The sequence below is a fragment of the Excalfactoria chinensis genome, chromosome 16, assembly GCF_039878825.1.
Source record: "Excalfactoria chinensis isolate bCotChi1 chromosome 16, bCotChi1.hap2, whole genome shotgun sequence".
Classification (NCBI taxonomy): Eukaryota; Metazoa; Chordata; class Aves; order Galliformes; family Phasianidae; genus Excalfactoria; species Excalfactoria chinensis.
In genome coordinates this window covers 5,874,180-5,898,337 of record NC_092840.1, presented here as the reverse complement: position 1 = coordinate 5,898,337, position 24,158 = coordinate 5,874,180, and the positions used below count along the sequence as shown (strand labels likewise).

Genomic DNA, 24,158 nt, shown 5'->3' with positions numbered 1-24,158 from the left:
TCTAGATGAAAAGGCCAGGACAGTTAGGACTGCCAGAGGCAAGCTGATGTTGTGCTGAGGATGAGGCAGGGAACCAGAGCTCTGCTCACCCCAAAGTTTGGGGAGCCCTTGGAAATGGCAAACCTTGTTGAGCACAGCATCCTTTTCCCCCTTGGAGAGACAAAGCTGCTCTTCTACGCTGGTCTGCCCCAAATTCATGTGGCCTCACCCCAAGCGGATGGCTGTCCTGAGCCAGGGCAGCTTTCAGAGCCACAGCTCCAGCTGAAGGGGACCAGCAGACGAAGAGAGGGGGGAACTGCAGGAAGAAACCAATAGAAGGGATTTTTAAGAAGCCTCTGGAGGACGGAGATATGTCTTTTTCCTTCAAGGGAAAGAGGGAAAGCCCCTATAGCTTACAGCAGCTGCAGGCCAGTGTAATCCCCTGCAGATTACACAAACTATTGACCTAATAATCCTGTTTGGTATTGCAAAAAAGCCAGGAGTGTAAAAGGTCGGGGTGTGCTCCCGAGCGACCCGGCCCAGCATTCCTACATGGGGAGGGAACCTCCCAGCGTGGGATGGAATGGGCACAGCGCAGCTTCCCACGTGGAGGCCTTCACATTGCACAGTGAAATGAATGAGCCCCAGGTTTCACCTGCAACCCTGCAGGAGCAGGCAGTGGGAGCAGCCATTCTCACCACCGCGAGGGCTCTCCTTTCATTTGAAACCAATTTGCTCCACGGAATGAACCCTCCTCTGGTTGTTAACAACAAGATCATTAGCGTTCACCTTCTGATGAAGCGGATTTCCCCCTATCTGACAAAGGCCATCTGATCCCATTTACGAGCCCTTTCCAGAATCAAACGTTTTCCAGCTGAATTCAAAAAAACCCTTCAGTACATTACAGTCATTCAGCAGAGCACCAAGCATGAATATTTAAGTAATTCCTGATTCGCTGGCACAAGAGAATCCTTCTTCAAAGAGAAGCCACAGAAGGTATCCGCATGCCTGTGTTTTCGAGGAAGTCCTTTTGAGAGCAGCCATGGAGCAGAGGAGATGGGGATGCCCCACTGCTGTCAAAAGATAAAGGTCTGCTTCCCCTGTGCTCTAATGAGCCCAAATAATTACCTGCTCGGATGCAGCTCCCAAGCTATTTTCACCTTACAGGTTGGTTTTTCTCACTGCTTGCCTGGATTCTCTGAGCCACGTTCTCCCCCTCACCACGAGCCCAGCTGATGCTGACGGGTCCTGTTGTGGCACAGGGTCAGGTCCTAAATCCTTAAGTGTCAACATACAGATGGCCCCTGACAATGTAAGTTACTTATTCAAAGCAGCCGGTGCTTCTGCCACGTCGTTTCCTTCCATCACATCACTGTTCTTTTTTTTGCATTTTTCTGTTGGCTAATGAACAGTTCAGAGCTGAAGAAGTGCTACATATCCCTCAAAGGAATTAAGATGAGTTTATTCAGCGCCAGGCTGCTCAGGAAGCAGGACTCCAAAACCTCTGCTGAAGAAAAGCAAGGAAAACAGGATACGGAACAACTTGTGCCAAGCCAGACAAGCAATTAAAGCTGGGACAGCTCAGCTCACCGGCTCATCCAGTTCCTCTCCCAGGCAATCCAGGCCAGAAGTGTTCTTTGCAATCTCCAGCTCTCTGTCCAGCCTACTTCATACGTGTCCCAAACAACTTGCCCACCAGAAACTACACAAGACCTACCAAGAGACTCAGCTGAGCCTTTAGCCGTCCCTCCTTACCTTCACCTCCACTGCTTTCAGTGCAGTTCCCAGACCCACACATATGGGGTGTGGGGACAGGACGGGCAGTGACCCAGGAGCAGACAAAGCCATTTGCACAGCAGTGGGCTCCAACACACGCGGTCGGTGCCGTCTGCTCCATCAGGAGAGTTTGGACAATTCTTGTAATTGAACACTGTCAGTTTTTCTACACACTTCAGTCCCTCTGGAGCCTTACAACATACTTGTCATTGCACTTGGATTAGTGACTTATCTTTGCCTCCCCAAAGCAGCTATGGACCATAGCTCTGTCTGCTTCTGTTGACGCTCATGTTTCAGAAAGCATTTGTTCTGACTCACAGCCTTTTTGGATTCTGGTTTCTAGAGGAACAAAACAGCATCCTTCAGAGCTCAGTTCTAGCCCAGTAGCGACTGTTACAAACACAGAAGCTTGTTGTTTTGTTTCATATTAAATATAGTATGCTTTGTTAACATGCTTCGGCTTCCAAGACAGAGAGATCACAGACCCAGGATAAGCCACTTGGGATGAATCCCCTCCCAAACATTTTAACGACGAACAGAAGCAAAGGAATTTATCTGACGTGATCTATAATAAGATTTCAATATAACATTCAGCCTACAGCATTTCTAAATATGGCCAAAGATCACTGAAGTTATTTGGCATTATTTCATCTCACAAGCATTTTCTTTCACTTATTCTGCTGTGTTTGCATACACAGGATTCCACATCCATCACTGAGCAAGGTCGTCTATTGTTCAGTAAGTAAAACAGGACTGGGGACCAAGGCTGGCAGGTGTAAAGATCGGATCAATGTTAACATACTTCAAAATATGAAAAGAAATTGAAACAAAATCCCAAGCTTTTGACACCTACTCACAACCTTTGACTAGGAAAAGATCTAAGCTTGAACTTTAAACCAAGGGCTGAAGCGATTATAAAAGCAGATGGACTTGTTTCTCCCTCTAATCTCCATGGCTTTCCAGCACATGCCTCCACATCCATTTGGATACCTGAGATTGGGAACCTCCTCCACCTTCTGTAAAGCACTGCAAACCAAACCAAGCCACTGCTGAGCGGCACGCTGCCTTCTCTTCCCAAATATCAGATCCCCAGAGGAAGAACTGCTCTTCCATTTGTCCAAGAGAAAACCAGAAAGCTGGATGCCAAGGCAGAAGGCATCATCATTTCCAAACCCACTACAGAGAACATCCATAAGTACTCCTCCATCAGCAAGGACTCTGCCTTTGGTATCAGGACAGGAGATAGCCACTTGCCTTCAGAAACGTACACAGCATTTGCAGCATCACTCTCAGCATGAAAGCAGATCCACTCACCATGACAGTGCAGTCCTCAGAACCGCTGGCGATGACCTGGTCGTTGTGGGGACACCAGTCTATGTCCAGCACGGGTCCCGTGTGCCCGCACACTGTTGGGTAGGACTTGTCAATTCGGCCCGTCTGGAGGGGAAAAGCAAAGAGGAGAGCTGTGATACACTGACAAGACAGAGCACATCTCAGACAACAGAGGAAGATTCCTCCTAACGCTGCATTGAGGCTTTTGGGATTCAGTTTTATGGCACTCGGAGCATCTTGTGCACCAACAAAGGAAATGAGCCAGAGACTTTCTTCTTGGAGACATCCCATGGTGCAAGCCAGCTCTGTTTGTGCCTCATGACAGCGGGCAGCCGCAGCTAAAGATAACCAGGCTGCAGCTCTAATTGCAGGGTGCTGCAGCGCTTTGAGTTCACCGAGCCTGTTTCGCTTTCATCCCAAAGGCATTTTTGCTGAGATGGAAAGCGTTTGAGGCGCAGTTAAGTGCAGCAAAACACTGTGTTACAGGACTAAATGATGAATGCTGCTGGATCCACTGACTGCCACAGCGGCGCCCTCACTGCTCCCCACCTGCCCCTATGGCACACCACAGTGCCACCAAAGTCAGCTCCCCAAGAGAGCAAGCCTACAAAACACCCCATGTGAGATGGACCCAGCAATGCCAACACAGCGCCCCTTTCACATCCTGAAGCCATAGTAAGATTCCTATGGCTGTAGGGCCAGGAATTGCGGCCCCTCCCCTAAAGGGTTTTGCTGCCCACGTGGATGCATCAGCAAAACACGGCTGATGGGAGATGGGAGGGAACGTTTTGGGACACGTTCTTCACTTTTTGTGTTTAAATATGTGGAAGAAATGGGTGGCATTTCAGTTCTGCCACGTGGTGGTGATGGCCCCAGCCTTGGAGCTGGGCACTCCTCCTGCTGATTGCCATGCAGAAGGCTCTCCATGCTCAAAGCTGGAGGGGTCAGAATCAAGCTGGATGTGGGCTTTGGAGGACTGCTGACCTCCAGACTTCTCCTGGTGAGAAAACAAGACAGAGATCCAACAGACTGAGAGTTAAATCACAGGAACAGCACAACAGACGTTTCCTGAATGGCCAAAACAGTGAGCAGCAGCAGCACACATCCACCACTTGTACTGCACACCTCTTCTGTCTGCATGTGTACTGACCTATGGGAAAAAGATTCTTAAGAAAGGAATAAAGAAAAAGGGAAAAGAAAGAGATGGTCCCATCCCCTGCACTGCCACTATGCAGAAAAGGGCTTTGGGATCTATTTGGGGGGGGCAGGGTTGGTCAAAAGCAGATTCTCATATTAAAGTGTTACTGAAATCCTCCCAGGTTTGAGGGTTTTGTTGCCTTTCTTCTTCTTCCCCCCCCCCCCCCTTTTTTTTTTCTAATGTAATCTTTTAATTAGTTAAGGATTTAAAATAAACCTCAAGCGTTGATACGCAGCTTAAAATTAACTCAGTATGACTTCAAGAAATTAAACCCCTCTCTAAATCCATTACTGCTCTGCCTAAACGGCAATTCACAGCAATGGTTGCTGATGCTCTAGAGGTTGTGGTTTGAGAAATAGTCCTAAAAGCCATAAAAGGTGAATCTGAGGATCAGTATTGGTGTGTTGGGTGGAGCTGAGCAGGAGCACAGTCCTTTGGTAGGAGTGGGCTGCCCTTAAGAGCTGATAGATGAGAACAAAAAGCTCTGTTATTAAATCCAGAGGGGTCAGATAAGCAGCACAAGAAAACCATCCCTACCAGTGGCAGCTTTACCCATTAATGTGATCATCTCACAACTGCTTCTATGCCAGAAAAGGGCGACTGGCTGCAGGAAACAGCCCCCAGATGATGGTAAAAATATCACTGGGAACAGCTGCTTCCCCCAGGCCAGGCTATGCTCACCACTACCAAGAGGGAAGTGGCATTGAGTTGCACAAGGAGCAGCGATTTCACCACCCTCACTTTGCAGAAGTCTGAAGAAAGAAATCAGGTTGCAAGCACCAAGGCTGGAAAACAAACTGACCACCACCTGTCCTGAGCTGTGCGACCATCTCCAGTTCTGCACATCAGATGGAGTGAAGCTTGATGCACTCTGGGCACTCATCTTCCACCTCTGGTTGCTGCAGCTGGCCAGGCACGTGGCACTTAGGGAAAACAATATGGGATGCAATGGAAGTGCATTGCTCTCTCGTGACCATGATAAATAGCCATTAGTCACTAAACCAATCACAGCATCCACAGCTAATATGGAAGATGATGAGATGATCATTCAGTGCAGCGATCCCTTGCATCCCTGCCTGCAGCCACTGAGCACAGCTTCCACCCTCAGCATTGCACAAGGCCTGAGGAGCTGCAGCAGCCTCACCTTGCACTGAGCACTACCTAAGCATAAGGCAGGGAAGGAACAGCACTTGCCCCTCAGCTTCCTATGAAAATGAGGTTTCTGTAGCTTTAGTGCCTGCCTGCTCTTCCTCAATGCATCAACAACCTGAGGATCCACAGCGAGCAAACTGATGGTGATAAGTGAAAACTGGTAATATCTTGCTTTTTTAATCTAGTTGTTGCACAGTTGTCTTGAATTCTCATCTCCCCCACTCAGCATTCACCACTGCTTGGGGCTGTGTGAGAATCGGATGGAAACTTAGGGGGAAAAAAAACATCCTTTGTGGTCTTTGGGGTGGGGGGAACAGGAGTCTGCAGCCGCGCTGTAGCAAGGCAGCACTTCCCCTTCTGGAGGCTTTATGTAACGGCTCACGCTCTGCCACCACAACTGAGAACTCCCTGCAGCAGCATTTTCTTCTTTGCAAGCTGCAAAGATTTTGCAAAGGGGGGGAAATTGTCCCCAGTCTCCATCCATAGCACAGCCCCAGCACCTCCATGTTTGTGAGCCACTCTCCCCAGCCCATCAGAAAACTCCCAGCTTTCACCTCCATGGAGCTGCTGTGTGCAGGAAGCAAGGCTCCAAAAGAGCTGTGCAGAGCATGCTTGTGTGGATTGGTGTACACCGCCCTCCCTGTGCACCCACTGCATTCACTGGGACCAGGATCCCAGATCAGCTCTGCAGTCCTGCTGTGCACCGCTCTGCTCAGTGCCAATCACACACAACCTGCAGCAAGCCTGCTGCTCCCACCGTTCTTCCCATGCACAGCTCACACTGATTAGCCTATTATCTGCACTCCATAATGGATATGGATTCAAGCGCTTTATCTACGGCTCTCCCAGCAGAGCAGCTAACCCGCGGGAATAGCAATTCCCAGCAAGTCTGAAGGCTCCTGCCGGCCCATTCACAGGGCGGGAGGACAAAGCAGCCCGGCGGCACCGAACCCCGCTGTCCGCGACCCCGGTCACGTAAGGGTTAACCGGCTCGCACTTGCCGCGCCGCGGCTCCGCCCCCGCCAATCAGCGCGGCGGCTGCCGGCGGCCCCGAGCGCTGTCATGACCATATAAGGCAAAAAGCCGCGGCCGCCGCAGTGCCGCTGCGGCGGGCGCGGGAACGCGCGCGCGCGGCGCGGGAAAGGGCGGGGGAGTGACACGTGCGCGGTCCGGAGCCGGCAGCGCCTGCATAGCACAGCGGGCCATGGAGGGGTTAAGTGCAGGGCAACCAGCCGCAGAGCGGGGCCCGGAGCCGGTGTTACGCGGGGCTCCTGCAGCCCTGGCCGTGCTGACAGCTCCCCGGAGGTCAGACTGTAAGAATGATGCCCCGGGAGGTGGAAGAGGGTTGATTTTCCTGTGGCTGGAGCTACATCAGGTGTTAAACGTTAAAAGCATGTCAAAGGCAAGGTGTAAAAGTGACTGCTTTCATCTCCAGAACATATCAGCAAGCGCCATGCTGTGGGAACTCAAACACCTGTGCTAAATGAACTCAATCAGAAGTCAGAACGGGGGAGGGGAGATGTTCAGGGAGCTGAAGGAGCAAGTGTCATCACTTACAGAGGCAGAAATAGAAGAGGAACACAGGAAGTGACAGAGCACGGCCCACAGTGTGCTGTGCTGCAAAAGAAATCATCAGGCTGAGGGATTTCAGAGCAGCAGTCCTCAGCAACCAGCCATGCCTCAAACCTTGTCATATGGGAACACTGGGGAGCTTGAAAACAGGGTCGGAATGTGGCTGAGAACACAGAAGTGAAGCCAAAGGATAGCAGGAGGAATCATTGAATAACTGAATATATATACATATAAATAAAAAAACAACCTACCAAATAACAATACATAGCAATGGGAAAACAGGAGCCTATCCTGGCAGGGCTATGCTGCAAGGCATGCAATGCCACAGCAACTGAGCAAGGGGCTTCCAACTCAGGTCTGTGCTCTGGCACCAGGCTTGGGCAGGAGCAGGACATGCAGCTCCAGGGCAGCACAACCCAGAATGTCTGCAAAGAGCTGCTAAAGAGATGAGCAAAATGCAGAGCTATGTAAGAGCCCGGGGGCTGGCTTGCTTCGTTAGAGCTAGCAAGGCAGAAGTGAGAACTCGCCGTGTCTGCTCCTGTGATGCACTCCCCATCAGAATGCTGTATTCACTTCTGTCCACCACTGCTATTTATAACAGGGCAGATCTTCACACAGAGCTAAGAAATAGGGCTGATAACAGACAGAACATTTGAAGAGTACGGCTAAGAGAGGCACGAGGGTCACAAAGACAAAACGTTACTAAGGAGGAATACTAGCTCTTCTTTTTTCCCTTATTCACACGAGTACAAAATGCCATCTGAAACAAGAAATAGGAAGGTTTTGAAAGAACGAGGAAACACCAGGAGCTGCTGGAGCACACCACAGAGCACGCTTCCTGATCTGGTGCTCCTCTTTTGGAAAGAACCATTTATCTAAAGGGTTATGAACCCAAATCTAACAGCTTCTGTAAAGCAACACCATCAAAATGCTCGAGCTCTAAGGTTGTACTAGAATCAGTTTGTATCCGTATTGGACTACTGACTCTATCTAACATGGCAAGAATTTACACTAAATGCATAAATGAAGCCAGGCGTGCAATTTTAGAAGCATCAAACATGCGGAATTGAGGAGAGCAAGAAACGTTCTCAATACGATCCCCTATCATTCCTAAGGACGTTTATTTCCCTTCTGCCTCCATCAAGCTATCCGCCTTACATATTGTACGGTTTCAAAGGAGAGAAAATTCCTGTGGAAAGAAATTACTCAGATGAAGTAATGCATTTAGGTTTGATGTTTCTTGCTTTTGTTTTTTAACGACGAACACATGAAGGGATTGGGGTGGCCAAAAGCCTGTCAAAAGATTTTCAGGGTAGCATTCTTGTAATCTGACTGTGGTAAAAACCAGCACATCAGAAAAGGGAGAGGAGAGAAGCACTCTCCTGCAAGGATGAAAGATGCACTGTGGTTCTTCCACGTGATACCTGGGGGCAGAACGAATGTATAGAATTTATTTCAGTCTGAGATGCTGTTCCTGCTCTTCTGTACACTTTTATACCATCAAATTATGAGACTGGCAGGGAGATTTCCATGCCAATCTTTACAGCCTCCTCCAGCTATTTGATGCAGCCATTCCTGTAGCTGGTGGGCAGCAACCTATCCTTTCTGTGTGCTTTACAAAGCACAGGCCTGAGGAGCTACAAAAATATTCAAAGGAAAGGGAAGTAAATTGTACATATAGCCTCACTGTGGGATTATTTCTGGAGACTGAGCAGCATTTGGCACAGGAAACGTAAGGGACGGGCTCAGATGAAGCAATGCTTCTCTCTGTGTTAGGTACTAAGGGCTAGCAAGACCTGGCTGCAGTGTCAGGGTGTAGACACAGCCACACAGGCTGGGAGAGCTGCAACAGTGCTGTGATGGCCCTGGAGCTGTTGTCTCACACCACACAAAAGAAGTGTAATGACAGGAGAAGCAGCAGCCAGACCAGCAGTGCCATGGTCACAAGGGCTGTGCACATGGGCTGCATGGAGCAGCACCCAGCTGTGCCACCCACTCCATCCATGGTCCGCAGGGAGCATTTCTGAATTTAGCAACTCTCAAAGCTCATGGAGCCAAATCCTGATGGCAGAAAAGCCTGACTGCAGCAAGCACAAATGGAGAGGCTTTAGGAGGAGCACGAGTTCAACTCAGAAACCTCTGACATAAAGATTTGTTTTAGATCAGTCAAGCCAAACTACTTATTTACTGTGTTTAATGCACAGGAAGCATTGTGACTCCAGCAGCATCCCATGTGTTCTTACACAGCACAACCGAGCAACGTTTGTCACAACACAGCAGAGACTTCACAGGCACTGAAGTGTCAAGGGAAGGGCTGAGCACGTTAAAAGTGACAAACTCAGCAGCACTCACCTTATGTAAAGGCAGCACCAGGAAGGCTCCGCCGCCGCTCGCATCCACGATGATCGCAACGAACCTGGGGTTGACAGCACAGAAGGAGCTGTCCCAGGTGACGCGGGAGACGCGGATGTCATCGTAGCACTGGTCGTTCTTCACTGCCTGGCCAAACACATGCCGGAATTTGCTCTGTCGTACCACTCGCCTCATTGTGTCTGTGGAGAAAAAGAATGGCAGAAGGTGGTCAAGCAACATGCAAGGATGCGCTGCTTGTTAGAGGGCAAGTCAAGGGCTCGTCACCTCGCTGTCACCCGGCACCGCCGCTACACGATGCAGCTTCACACACTGCTGCATTCACAGGAAGCTTCCTGTAGACCTGCTAAGTTCTCAAGCTGCTTTACACTTAACAAACAGCACAGGTTGCCTCATCCCTGACACAACCAAACCGCACGTTCAAGGGGTGTTTCGCAGCTGGTTAAGTGTCAGCATTGCCATCGCAGACGCTCTTTCTGCAGCAAAGGAAGTCCCTAATCCTAAAGGCAGTTTTTAGACAAGTCTCCGCATATTTTCAGGGATAAATCTGGGCTTGGATTGAACTTGTTTACTTTCAAGTCAGACAAGGTCCAGAAGATGTAAATAAAAACGCAAGCTCTCAAAATCCGGTGTTCCTGTGAAGTGGTTCCACATGTCAGCCAGCTTCCACTTCTTTCTTCTCACTCCAAAATCTCACTAAAAAAAAATAATAAAATCGAGTTTCCTAGGCAGAAAGGAGTAATGGAAACAACCTAATGACTCAAATTAACTTAGCGTGTCTGTAGCACTTCTCTTGAGAAAAGGATTTTCAAGAAGGCTTGAGTTAAAATAGAGGGAAACTGACCAGCATGGAAAATTCCGGTGCTGGATGAAGACTCAGGTACGGGACCATGTGTGAATCCCAGACCTGGAAGTGAGCATCCACGTCCTGCCTTGCATCCCAGAACCTCCCCATGCGGAAGCAGCGCTGGGAAAGCCACAGTGCTTTGCAAAGCTTCTCCCTGCAGACCCAGGCTGATGCCCAAAGTGAGAGACTGAGCAGGGTGTGAGTGCATGTCTGCTTTTTGCTGATGAAAGGCCTGTGCATCCATCTGATGGCAGCGCCTTTGCATTGGGAGCACTGAAAGAGACTGCAGAAGGAGTGTCGTTTGTAGTCGTGAGGTTAGAAAAAACGAATGTCGACAAAAAGAGTTGCAAAACTGGAGCAAAGCACTCTTCAGAGCTGGGAAATCAGCAGTCACAGGGTGCTTGGAGAGGAGAAAAATGTTACTATTAGTGTCAAAGGCAGCTATAGAGCAAAACACTCCGCTTCCCAGGGTTTGTAAGATAAAAGCACTCTGCTTGCTTTCCACTAGATCCCCCTGAGCACCATGCAGCTCCACCGTCCCCTGCCATCACAAGGTTCCGCTCAGGGCATGGCACAGCAAGGATGGTTTCTGACGGCCCATTCAATCTCCCAAATGAACTCCATCATTTTGAAGCTACAGAAGTGCCACAAACACCATTTTGTTATTGCAGAGTTGTAGAATGGTTGAAGTTAGAAGGGACCCTCAAAGGCCATCTGCTCCCACTGCCTGCAGTGCTCAGGGACACCCACAGCTCCATCAGTGCTCACAGACCCATCCCCTGACCGTGGCTGTCTGCAGGGATGGGGCACCTCCACCTCTCTGGGCACCCTTTGCCATTGTAGCTTATAGAAAAAAGAAAAAAACAAAAAAGCAATCGTAATTTTTAAACGTAAAACACTGTGAACGATTAAGATGCTCAGATGAAAAGAAGCTACGTGCAACGTATTAATGGTTACTGTCACGCTGCGGATGAACTTAGGTTTCCTCTGTCAGTTAGTGGAATTGCACAATGCACGTTCTGCCACACATTGCACTTAAAACCACGGGGCTGCTCCGGGCTGGGCACACCCAGCGACAGCACAGAGCAATGGGAAGCCACCAAGCAGCAGCAGAGATATGAGCACGAAGCACGGCCCACCGGCGCCATTTTGTGCTCTCAGCAGGCCTCAGCAAAGCCTGACCCAAGTGTGCTCTTCAGCTCAAGATGCCTGAAAGAAAACAAACGTGTCGTCCAAGTGCTGCTTGAGGACTGACGGAGATGTGGCATGCACGAAACACAGCTCCACACCCAGTTGCTAATCTATTGCATAGATGCAAAGAGGCTGGGCCCGCTCCCAGCAAGCCATTAGTGCAGCATGGCAGTGGGACACAGAGCATTGGGTCCAATGCTGCTAGTCCTGCCCCTGGCACTGGTTCTGAGGGCTCCCAGTGCTGTCTCCATCCCCACTAACAGCCACACACTGCCTTGCTGGTCACACTGGTTCCCTGGTGTGAAATCCCCCCCCCCCCCCCGTTTGATGGGGGTCGATTTCTTGCTTTCCACAACCGACATTTAAAAGCACAGAGAGAGCCAGACGTATCCCAAAACACCCCTGTTTGTTCCAAACCGATTTGTTCGAGCACACCTTCGCTGCCCTCTTCCCCCACCTACAGCTCATCATTCTTAGCAGGAGCTCTCTATGATGAACACATGGCGAACAGCCTCCTCCGAGTCCTCATTTCCATAGCAAAGGGACTGATTCTTGGCTTTGGATCACAGCCATTTTGATCTGGCTGCTCTCCAAAGAGAAGTGGGGGGGGGGGAAAGAAAGAAATGTGCAGGCTCCGGCTTTAAAGAGCTGCAAGTACGGATCTTCCTGCACAGAGCAGAAAGTGGGCAGGTGGAAAAACAACACGGGGTTAGCTCAATCCTGAGCACTAAGAAGAGTCATCTTCTCCCTATGCCAGCCTCCTGTGAAAATGCTACGAGCGTTTATAGGATCCTAATTCGTCTCTCAGCACTCAAGTGTGAAGGATCGCTCCTTCCACCACCCACACAAGGAGCAGGATTTGGAAGCTCCATCCCTGGGGACACTCAAGGTCATGGGATGGGGGCTCTGAGCACCTGATGGAGCTGTGGGTGTCCCTGTGCATTGCAGTGGAGTCAGATCAGACGGCCTTTAAGCATCCCTTCCAATTGAAGAGGTTCTATGAACCTAATCTGGGAACTGGGCTGGTCATCAGCAGAGGTGGGCTGAAGGCAGGGCAGCACTCAGCCTGCTCACTCGCTGGATCACACAATGAAATGCCAACATTTATGCCTATCTGATGTCTGGAAAAGAGAGATGCAGCCTTCGTTATCCACAAAACCCCACAAGGCTTCTGGTGGCCAGAGCACATCCATAGCCAAACAGGGCCGGGCTTGGGCAGCAGACTCAGCATTAAGCTTTCAAAAGGAGGACAATTAGATTGTGGTCGCTGCCACTAAATCTGAGCTGAGGAGCTGGAACCATCTTTGTACACTTGCTCGACAGGAAATGCTTTTTTTCACCCCCCTCTCTTTTGGTAAAGTACAACTTTGGAGGATTTAAAGCCTCGCTGCTACCAGCTGAAAGGAGTTTGAATCTTGCCAGACTTCCAGCCCTCAGCAAAACGAGAACAGAAGCGCTCGACGCCCTGCAAAGACGGCGACAATAGAAGTGCTGACAGCTCTGTGCCTAAACTCATCTCCTGGACCCGCTCGGAGGCACCGACATCTTGCATGTCCCCGTGCAGGGCACAGCAAAGAGCCCTTCGCTTTCAGTCTTTTCCTTCCCTGAATGTCAAGTGACATCCAGCTGAATTTTACCTCGCATTCAGCTCCGTCTCCCACTGCCATATGGTTCAGGCTCCGGCCTTTGTTCCAGCCTTTAAAAAGGATCTCAGAAATGCAGAATGCCACCAGCCATACTTGCACAGTGATACTTTTCATCCCGTTTCTTTCTGATCTCCCATCACGATGTGTCACAAGTGTTACCATGGGTTTGCCCATTTTCCTGTTTATAAAGGATTTATCTGTCTAGAGAAGCCAACAGATGTATTTTCTGTGGCTTTCGGAGGGTTTTTTAGGCTGCTTATGCAAGAGGAAACGCATCCTGCTAGGGAACACTTACAGGAAAACCCCCCACTAATGGCAAAATCCTGCTCAGCCCATGTGATTGTGTGATCCATTCTGCAAAGAGCGACATTTGAAAGAAAGGGCTGGTTTCAGGCACAGCCAGCCGCAGGCTATGGCGAAGGGAGGGGGGTACAAAGCAACCAGACTGGGAGAAGGGCGCTTCCCTTATAAAATGCTGCTTCTTTTGGGGCTGGAAAGGAGCAAGGCTTTCCCTTAAATGGGAAACGTGAAGATAAGCAAGAGTTGCATCTGTTTATGGTAAGCCCCAAACTCCATTCAGCACCAGCGTTATTGAAGGGATTCCATGCGCTTCAACGGCGGCTTCTGAAATAAATTCAGTCTCAGATAACGATCAACAAATGCAAAGCAGGTAAGGAGAAGGACCAAGGCACTGTAGGCAACGTCACCAGAGCAAATCAATATCGATGCCCACTATGAGGGGACACCTGCTTTGTCACTGACATGGAGAGTCCCTTGCGCCCCTGCCATGATTCTATCACTCTATGATTCTCCCCCAGCAAGAGGATGGTGTGTGTATGACTGCTCCATCCCTACACACGTGAGGAAAGGAGCAGCTGAGCACTGCCCAGGTATTTCCTAATCACTGCATTTCTTCATCTTGGAGAGCTGGGTTGTGCAACCTCAGCACATCCTCCGCAAGCCACGCATGTGCACTGTGTGCAGTGCAAACACACATCTGCCTGCAGACATATGCTCTGCAGCCTTACCATACTGCACAGGACAGCACCTTAAGAGCATCTCAGAGGAAACGTTCAGCAAAAGGAAAAGCTTGCCAGATCATTTTAAAGGCATGGATCACTAAGCCCAAAGCAGCATGCCAACCTGCAGGGGTCACCCAGGCAAGCAGTGCTGGGTTACACAGGCTGCAGTGTGCAATGGCAGAGTGCAAAACCAGCACAGCACCAGCAAGGCTGCAGGAGCTCATCTCCCTTCCAGAGCGAATCAATGGGTACAGTCTCATGATGTTAAGTCTTGGGATATTTATGCAGGGTGAAACAGAGGGGGGGAAAAAAATAAAGTAAGAAATCACATGAGCACAAAAACTGCAGCTCGCCCTACCGCAATGCATGAAAGCTCTGCTAGAAAAGGGAACTGCTTGACTCAGTCCTACCCTGTTCAACTTCACGCTATCACCTCTACAGTGTACCACTTCAAACCAATTCATCCTGAGCCCACTGCCGACAGTTCTTTTGTTTTCAGATGTTCAGAGCTATTTAAACCCAGGGTGTGCACTACTACAGATGGTCGCAATCCCAAAATACATCGTATTTGCGCACAGATTATTTTCAGTCTTTGGTTACTTTAGTCTAGGTTGAGCAAGACTCTGCCATCTGATTTCACTTGGTTTTAAAGACAAAAAGCTGCAATCTGAACTCAATACCGAAATTTCCAGCTGTTATACCACTGGCAAGATTCTATTTTGGGATGGGAACCTAAGCCACAAACTACCAGGGAATTTGATTATATCTCAACTGGACAGCACAGCACCCTCAACAATGTAACGCAACCCAAACTTGAAATAAGCTGGAATTGCAGACCCGGACCAAATGCAAGGTGTTAGTTCTGACCTGTGAAATACCTGATAGGATTGTTTTGCAGAGCTGCACCAACGCTCCCATCTCACACACACTGTTGGGATGCATGGCCTCATTCTGAAGAGGTTGCTCTGTGTACTCATCCACTGTGCTGGGGCTGATGCTCCTCACAAGAGCACGCAGGGATGCAGTGGATATTTCCACTTGAACTGCATACCTGGAAACCTTCCTCTTCTTGGGTGCACAACCTTATTACTCACATTGTTTTGTAGCTTTAACCTTCATTGCCTAACATGACATCATTTACTGTAATTTGCAGCTCTCCTGCTGTCCTATCCCAACACGAGCCTCCAGCCAAACCTCCTTCCTTGCCTGCATCTTTCGTAACACCTTCTGTCATGCCACAGGCACTGATAAGATGCATCTGAGGATATGTGGATTTTGGCATTTTCATACAGACTGGACAAAAAAGGTTAGTAAAATGAAAAACGTGTAAGAACCAAAGTCAAGGGAGAGCAAAGCAAAGAAGCATTAAAACCCAGACAAGATCTCATATATATATATGATATATATAACACGTGCCTGCCCCATGCTCTCCTGCTAAAGCCTCCCTTCTCCTCCACTTTCTCCACTGGAATATACACCAGAGATTGCTTCTTTGCACGTTGTACAACATCTAGAGCCAAGAGACAATACACTTCCAGTGTTGAGAACAACAGCCCTACGAACTTCAGCCAGAGACATCACACCAGAGCAATGGAAGGCGCTACTTACACCCCTGGGGACTGACTGCATCACCTCAACAGTAAGAGCAGCGTAACCCATAAAGTAGAGAGCAACAAACAGAGCTTCACACGCTCTGACCCTGAGGAAAACACGAGACAGAGAGCACAGCCCCCGTGTAGAGCTGCAAGTCAGCCAGCCTGTTCCAACAGCCCAGCTCCAGGATCCCTGTTAAGAGAAGTATGCAGATAAAACGCTTGCTCCATACAGCTGACCTAGTTCTCCTATCAGTGCAGCAGAGCTAACAGGGAAGTACCAATCTGTTCGAGGCTGCTACTCCCATTTGCTGAGTTCTTCTGCTCTCTTGAAGGTTACATGAAGCTTCTTTTGTGATAATCTGTATTCCTGAGTGACGTACCACAAGACTTTTCTTCTCCCTCATTTTAACCTGGGAGATGAGCTTTGGGTGAAAGGCATAGGAGCAGCTGAGGATGGTGGCTCTTCCCTACCAGAGCTCCATTAACTTCTTACCAAACCATTGGTCTCATAACACAGCAGAAGCCCACCACATCCCAATTCATTAGCCAAGGCACAAGTGCTTTCCTCTAAGGAAAGGACTGTATTTTCTCCTGCAGCTTGAATCAATCATAGGTCCCCAAAGGAAGCAAACTGCAAACCTTAGCCTGTGTGTGACAGGAGCTCATCAGTATCCACAGGACCCAAAACAGCTCCCGATGCAGGAATGCATCATCTTCAGTGAGCAACCTAAGCTGGAAGCCAAACAGAACTACAAACAGTGAAGATGCTTTGTAGAAAACCCATCTCATGGATGATGTGCTCTCCAAGCATCCCACAGCACCTCAGCCTGAGCCCCACAAGGAAACCCAGACCCATGGAAAGTGTTTTGCTAATAAACACGAAGGCAGCCGGGATGCAAATTCCTCACCACTTCGAAATAAAGCAGAAACATCAGCACAGCCAGGACAGGAGCTGCCAAGTGTGACTCAGACTGACCGAGCTCTGCTAACTGCCCAGCCATTGAACCAGATGATCTTGGAGGTCCCTTCTGACACAAGCCAATCTATGATAATAGTCAAAGGCAAAACAGTATCCTCAGCAGAGGAGACGCAGAAGGTTCATGCTGGGTAAACGTGAACACGTTTCAGGTTTTAATGCTGGACAAAAAAGCTGCAGAATGAATCTCACTTCCCACAGTTGGAACTGGCTTGTCCTTCTCCACATTTCCATTCGCTGTCCTGCCAGCAACTCTGGCCAAGCAGCCTGTAATTCAGCGAGCACCACTGTCGTCCTGTCCCGTTTCTATATAGAGTAGCTAGAAATCAGGATTGGGCTGGATCATAGCATCATTATCTTTGGAAAAGACCACCAAGATCATCTAGTCCAACCCCATACGCCCACCATGCCCAGTAGCTGTGTCCCATGTTTCTTGAACACCCCCACGGACACTGACCCCATCACTTCCCCAGGCAGCCTGTGCCAGTGCCTGACCGCTCCTCTGGAGCAGAAATTGTTCCTATTATCCAACATGAACCTGCCCTGGTGCTACTTGAGGCCATCACCTCCTGTCCTACAGCTGTTACCTGGGAGAAGAGGCTGACCCCCACCTAGCTGTAGAGAATGAGAAGGTCAATCTGCCAACTCAGCCTTAGATCCCTGTCCCACGGTACCAACGACAGCCACTTCAATGTTTGCTTTCACCAACAGCTCAGTTCAAGCATCTCTGTCCTACAGCTTCTCTTCTCATGGACCCAATGCCCAGCATAGGCAGCAGTGACATGGGCACAGCCTGGCCTCAGGCAAGAATCACAGCCCCTGGTGACCTTTAAGCTTTACCTACCTGCTGTCTCAACAGTCACGTTACCGCAAGCACAGCCTCAGCTTTCAACCCCCCGACAGAGCTCCTGTGGCATTTACAGCACTGCAGGAGGAACAGCCAAAACAAGAGGCAGCATCACGTCGAGATAAGCCCCAGCTGGTTTTCGTGTGATCCTTCGTAGTGCCTCAGAGCTCCCCTTGTAGACCAGTGTGGCAAGCACTACATAAAAGGAACTGAGAGATAACCTTTGCCCCCGGAGAAACATCAGGGAGCGAAGTGAGGAGCTCACAGATAACACACAGGCATCCAAAGCACGGTGAAACAGGAGGCCGAATCCGGGCTGCACAGCACTGGGAAAGGCTGTACAGAACCTGAACAAATCGCTCCAGAGGCGGCTGGGAGAAGAGATGCTGAAGGCACAACATGCAGCTCAGAGCAAGGACAGCTGTGCCTCCACACCATGCTGCACCAAGGCAGGGCTGTGTCTGGCAGCTGGCTCCCCATTTCCTCCTGCCTTGCAAACCAACCTCAGTAGATCAAAAATGGAAATTGCTCTCCCTTCTCCCCCCACACACACACCCCAGGACCATTGAAAACTCAAAAAAAAAAAAAGAAATAATTCAATTAATCCTCCTCCTATTCTGAACAAGGCAGCTTTGTGGCCACTGACTCCATTCTTCACTGCGGTGCTTCCATCAGTCACACGGTATGAAATCAGCTGAGCAGCTAAGGGTGCAAATGGCCATCTATGTGCACACACCGCTGCTGCAGACAGCAGAAGATAGGTATAGCTCCTCCTGTACCTGAGGAGCCCAGCAGAATGCATGACCTCCCATTTGCCACTCAGAAACAAGAAACATTTGCAACGCTGCCTGGTCTCGGTGCAATGAAAACCACAACCCAGCACCAAGTGCACGCCCCAAACCACTTTGTGTTCAGGATACCAGCATGCACTGACTGACTGTGAGAGGACTGAGTACTTCGAGTGCATGGAAAAACCCATTTCCAACAGCACCAGCACTGCTGCCCTTGCCACGTGTGTGCCCATGGCCATCTCCGTGCTGAGCAACCAGCCAGCTTCTGTGGGGCAGAGCGATTACTCCAGCTTGCCTTCGTTATTGCCCTGCTAATCCCTGGTGGTGCTAATGATCTCCATTATCAGCCTGGCTGACTGTGCCTGACACACACCCAACATCCACATTTGTACAGGACCAGGGGATGTCAAATCCCTGCCAGATCCGCACAGAAAGAGAATCCTGCCAGATGCAGCATTGACAAGGTGGCACTTGATGCATTTACGTGAGATAAACAAGAGCTTCCCAGGGACTGGAGAGCACAGTCACTATGGCAACTACATGCAGAACAGGGACCGAGTTCCCATATTGCAGAGCACTCGGACGACCCAAAATCCCAAATCCTGGAGCTGCAGGTGGAACTCAGCACCAGGACACGCATGGAATGTATGCAAAGATGCTCCGGCCAGCCAAGATTTAGGGACAATTCACACCTATTCTGGAGAGCCATGGGAAGAAAAGAAACCAAACAAGAAGCTTCCAAAAGAGAACTGACTTCAACACAAATGGGTGAAGCTGTAGAGGAGAGCTGCTAGCGCATCTCGGCACACCGACAGCGTCAGGCTCGACGTAATGACTTTAAGTCAGATCCCACCACTCTAATGTTATTTCCACTGCTTCTCCAAATCATATTATTAAAATGGAGACCAAGGAAAACCCAATTAAGACAGATCAGGAGGCCCAGCTCGGTGCCAAACGGCAGCGCTGTAACTGAGCCAACCACCTCCGGCTTCCCCCTCCGAGCCCAGACCTCAGCACAGTCACTACAAGCTGATAGCGAGAAACCCATCATCTATTGCTTGTTATCAGCAAAAAAAAAAGAGAGAGAGAAAGCAACACCGATGAAGAAACAAAGCGATAATGCTGCACAATCACCCTTTCTCCTATGCAGCCAATCCTTGGTATCTAAGCCATAAACAACGTTGTGTTTTGTCACCTCTGAAGCAGGGAGACCCTGTTCTATCGTAGGGCACCAGGCAGGCTCGGACAGAACTGATGCTTTCCTCACCCCCTCCAGGTACAAACACCATTTTCCTGCTTTCTGCTGAGTTCTTTGCTAGCTCCTGCCCTGCAGAGCTGGATCTTAGAGCTGTTATGGTGCTCCACCACAGGTCAGCCCCAATTCAGGAGCACTTGGTGACCTCTTAGAAGGATGACCGCTGTTAAGAGATTACAGCTGTCCTATTAGCATGAAGGATTGCATGGCAAAAGTGTGAAGAAAAATTAGCTATTTGAACAAGCACGCCTAAACAGTCACCTTCCATTCCATGCCAAATCACTACCTCCAGCCATATCCTGCTGCTCCTTCTGACCATTTTTCACTCACTACATAAAACTACGAGGCTAAGTTACAGCAGAATGAACGCCACGATGCTGCAACCAGGACTTCATGATGCCTATGGCAGAGGAGAGCCCTTCACACTGGGTGAGCCGAGCCCAGCATCACCCTGAAGTGAAGTCACCTGCTGAGCAGCCAGACCTCAGAAGAACTCAACGAACCCATTTGTGTGCTATGGGTAAAAAAAACAGACTGAGAGCATCCTTATCAGAGAGAGCAGAAAGCCATCCCTACCTCCACGTGCACATCTGGAACAGTCAGCACTCACCCCCTACCTGTCCTGAGACACAGCCCTCAACCCAAAGCTTTTCTGACCCAAACTTTCCAGGTGGGGGAGGCAGCAGAGAGAGAAAATAAAAGAGAGCACAGCCATGTAATCCTTGTGCCTGCGCCCTGTAATACTGAAACTGGGGCGTTTCAAATCCTCAGCGAGTTCTGTTCCATCGCATCCTTTATGGGAGGGCTGAGATTATCACCGAAGCCCTCAGGAAAACAAAAAAAAAGCAAAACAACCCCAAACCATGATTTAAAAGCAAAGAGAAAATGTGCCTGCAAGCTCACAGCAAAGGACATTCCTGGCCCTGGGAGTGGTGCAGTGATGACCTCACCGAGGCGAAAACCCAGGCCAGGAAGTGTTTTGCTCACGTCTTCCAACTAGGAAGCCGACATCCCAGCTAATTCTATTCCCCTGGAATCAATAATCGAATTAAAAAGCATCAACATAAATTCTCCTACTACCGACACGGAACCGTGTGCTGTAATGAGCCATTTTGATGACACGGTCATTAAAGTCTGTGCCGTTAAAGTTCAGTTGTGATGCACGGACCTCTCCTCAGCCGTATCTCTGTAGAAGGCTGATATTTTACCCTTCTGTGCATTCCATCCCATTGCCATTACACTGAATCTGCCTTTCGCTTGGAGCGCATCCCAGAAGTGACAGATGCAATAAGCATGAAGATTTAACTTGAAAAAAGCAATGATGTTTGAAAAGCAGCTCGCTAGAAGAACACGGCCATGCCAACTGCGTGCATAAAAGAGACACGGAGCGCTGATTAAAGCAAACCTCTATTGCAAGGCTACAAGTGACCACTGAAAAGCTACTGCCAAACATACACTGGCTTCACCACAACAGCACTACATCCGCTACCTTTGCGTGCACGCTTTGCAGCGAACACAACCGTCAGCTGCAACACAGCATGCCAATGGGTGCACAGGAATCTGCTCTTCCCCCCGGAGCAAGGGATGATTCAATGGGGTCAAATCCAGCCCTGTGTGTTTATAAAGGGGGAAGCGAGCAACACGGTGTGTGATTTGGGTATAAGCCCGGCTTGAGCTGAAAGCAAAGCTGCTACCGGCAAAGTGGAAAGCACGCTGCAGAGTGCTGCATTGCAAATGTCACTCCTCCACATCGCTGCCGTCCTTCTTTGCTGGGTCTAATCCACAGCACAGCTGCATGAATGGGCTGAATGGGCATGCTCCAACACCCAGCCTGCAACTACAGCTGGGAACAACAACAAAAAAAACCCCACACCGATGCACCAGCACTCACCCTGCACAATAGAACTGCATCAATCAGTGGTACTTTTGTTTCTAGATAGATCGGAGAAAAACAAAACAACAACAACAAAAAGCCGACGGGGTGAAAGCCGTCTCCTGCAGCACATTGTCTGGATGCAGGCACAACAGAGGGATGTTTATGCATGTCAGGAGGCTTTCTGTGCAGCGCAGCAGAGCGGCAGCTGACGGCTGAGGCGCGGACAAGCAGCGTTCCGGCCCCCGGCGTGCTGCTGCCCGAGCACAACAACAAAGCCCAGCAGCAGGGCACAGCCCGGGGTGACGGCAGCGGGACAAAGGGCGGCCGAGCCGGGCGGCACAGCGCGCACTGCCGGCACCCATTGGGCGGCCCCAGCCCGGCAGCGCTCTCTCCGGATGCCGGAACCGCGGCGGTGCCGGAGCGTTTCGCTACCTAATAAGGAGGCGAGCGGCGAGAAACCGCGCTGTGCAGCCACCCGCGCTCCCACAGCGCTTCCCCCGCAGGCCCCGGGCGCTGACAGCCGCCTCCGAGGGAAGGGCCCAAAGAAGGAAGGGCTCCGCCCGAGCATCCCCTGCGGCCGCCGGCTGCTCCCTCTGGGCGGCCCCGCCTGCCCTCACCGCCCGGCTCGGCCCGGGCCCGGCCCTACCGCCCGCACCGTGGGCTCGGCCTCCCCGACTCCTCCGCCGCCACCTCCACCCTACCGGGCGAACCCACGCGCCGTCCCCCGCTTCGCCCGCCCGCCGCCCCCGCGCACCGCGATCCTTCAGCCGCCTCCCCGCGTCCGCTCCTCAGCCTGGCGGATCCCCCCTCCGCCACTGCCGCCTCCGCCGCCGCCACCGCCCGACTGACCGCGGCGCAGCGGGCTCAGGCTCCGCCCTCTCGTGGCCACGCCCCCACCGCCGGCGTAACCGCGCCCCTCATCCTCTGCTGGGGTGAGTGACAGGAGCTTTGACCAATGGCGGAGCGGCGTTCCCCTCTACGCGTGGTCGCGCGCTCCGTCTCTCCCACCCCTCTGCTGATGGGCGCCGCTAAAAGGCGCGGGGCTGCGGGGGGCGGTGGGGGCTGGTGGTGAGGGGTGGGTTGTTCCCATGGTGGCTGTGGCACTGCTGGAAGCAATACTGCTCTCCTCAGGTCCCTTCCATCAGCGCCCAGCCTCCCAGCAGCGCAGTGCCCACCGCAGCCCCTGCTGCTCCCCAGGCCCTCACAGCCAGCCCTACCTGTCACAGCTCCTCAGTGTGGTGACAGCAAACCCTGCCCCACGCTGTGACCTACAGTACACAAGCAGCTGGTGGGCAGAGCTGCACAGTGTGCTGATGGAGCTCCCCATATTGACAGAGCGCAGCCAGCAGCTCCACACAACCCCCCTATGCTGGTCTGCTCTCACCAAAAAGCACCAAACAGGCCCAATAATAACACAGCGAAAGCAGCCATTGCCTCATTGGATCATACAGGCTCATAATGTTCACCCAGCTGCTGTAAAACCACAGCTGGGAGCTGGAAGTGGAGAAGCTTTGAGGCCTGGTTGGTGTGGGGCTGCCCACAGCCATGCTCCTATGGGGACGTTAGGCCGTGTTTACCATACATGGCCAAAAGTCGAGGCTGCGCGGCTTCCTCGTGTGTTTCAGCCAGTATTGGTGAATCTGTTTGCATGCGGTTAAGGGGCCCGGCTGTGCAGGGGAGCAGCACGCCCATATGGCTTCCTCCCTGTGTGCTGCAGAGCTGGGTGAGGTGGCTGCGGGGAGATGAGAGCCTCCTCTTGCCGTGTGAAAGGCCTCTGAGCTGCGTGTGTCTGAAGGGAGGAAGCACTCAATGCCACGGCTACACATGCAGCTATCCGATGCCATTAAACGTTTGCTAAGCTTCTACACGAGTCAAACAGCCAACCAGCTCCATTTCATACCCAGCAACACCCTGGGGACAAAACCATACACCTCGAGATGAGAGCTGCATCATGGCCAGCACCCATCGTTGGCAGCAGTTAACATGAAATGCACGTCTTCCTCCCCGTCCCTCAAATGATCACCTTAAAAAAGAGGAGAACTAAAGCACTTTGGCAGCCCTACAGGGGGAAGACCTGTAGGTAACCTGCAGTTTAATGGGTTTGGGTGGTGATTCATGTTTTCCATCCAGGTACGTGACTCAGTGAAGGTCATTGAGTGAGTCAGTGACAGCGCTGGTCCCGCTGCCATCACTGTGCTGCGCCTATTGGGCATCTGGGGTAAAAGTTGATCGAAGCCATTAATGCAAAGGGATAATGGCACTGATAATGATATGAGCAGCGAGGCACTGCACAGGGTGCACAGAGAGGTGGGGGTGCCCCATCCCTGCAGACACCCACAGACAGGGGACGGGGCTGTGAGCACTGATGGAGCTCACGGTTGGAAGAGTCACTCAGGGCTGACTCAGAAGGAAGCGAAACCTGCTGGATTCTCACTGGTGCTTCATTATGAGTTTGGGTGGAAACGCTCCAAAGATCACTCAGCCCCTGACCTGTGTTAACAAGACGTGTCAATCCCAACCAAACTGCCATTAGAAGGCGATGAAGAAATGGCAGACGTTTCAGGCTGAAGCCTTCAGCAATGGAAAAGGATGGCCAAGGTTCTACAGACGCTCTCTGGTTCCTCTGTAAACACTAATCTTCATCACTTCAGCTGAATGCAATCGCTCTAACAAGCAGCACACAAATTACAGCCGAGCCTCGCAGCTTGTCAAAATATGTCACAAATTCAACGT

General features: G+C 50.8%; 1 protein-coding gene across 1 annotated transcript in view; it reads right to left on the bottom strand.

The window, feature by feature from the left end:
* The window catches only part of CORO1C (coronin 1C), a 29,855-nt gene extending 7,541 nt beyond the window's left edge, over positions 1-22,314 (bottom strand). Inside the window, exons 1-3 of the mRNA XM_072350726.1 lie at positions 22,180-22,314; positions 9,362-9,561; positions 3,070-3,192 (exon numbers count right to left, since the gene is read on the bottom strand). Coding sequence (XP_072206827.1) covers positions 3,070-3,192; positions 9,362-9,556 — 318 coding nt within the window. The 5' untranslated portion in view covers positions 9,557-9,561; positions 22,180-22,314. The remainder of the gene's footprint in view (positions 1-3,069; positions 3,193-9,361; positions 9,562-22,179) is intronic.
* Between the last annotated feature and the right edge of the window lie 1,844 nt (positions 22,315-24,158).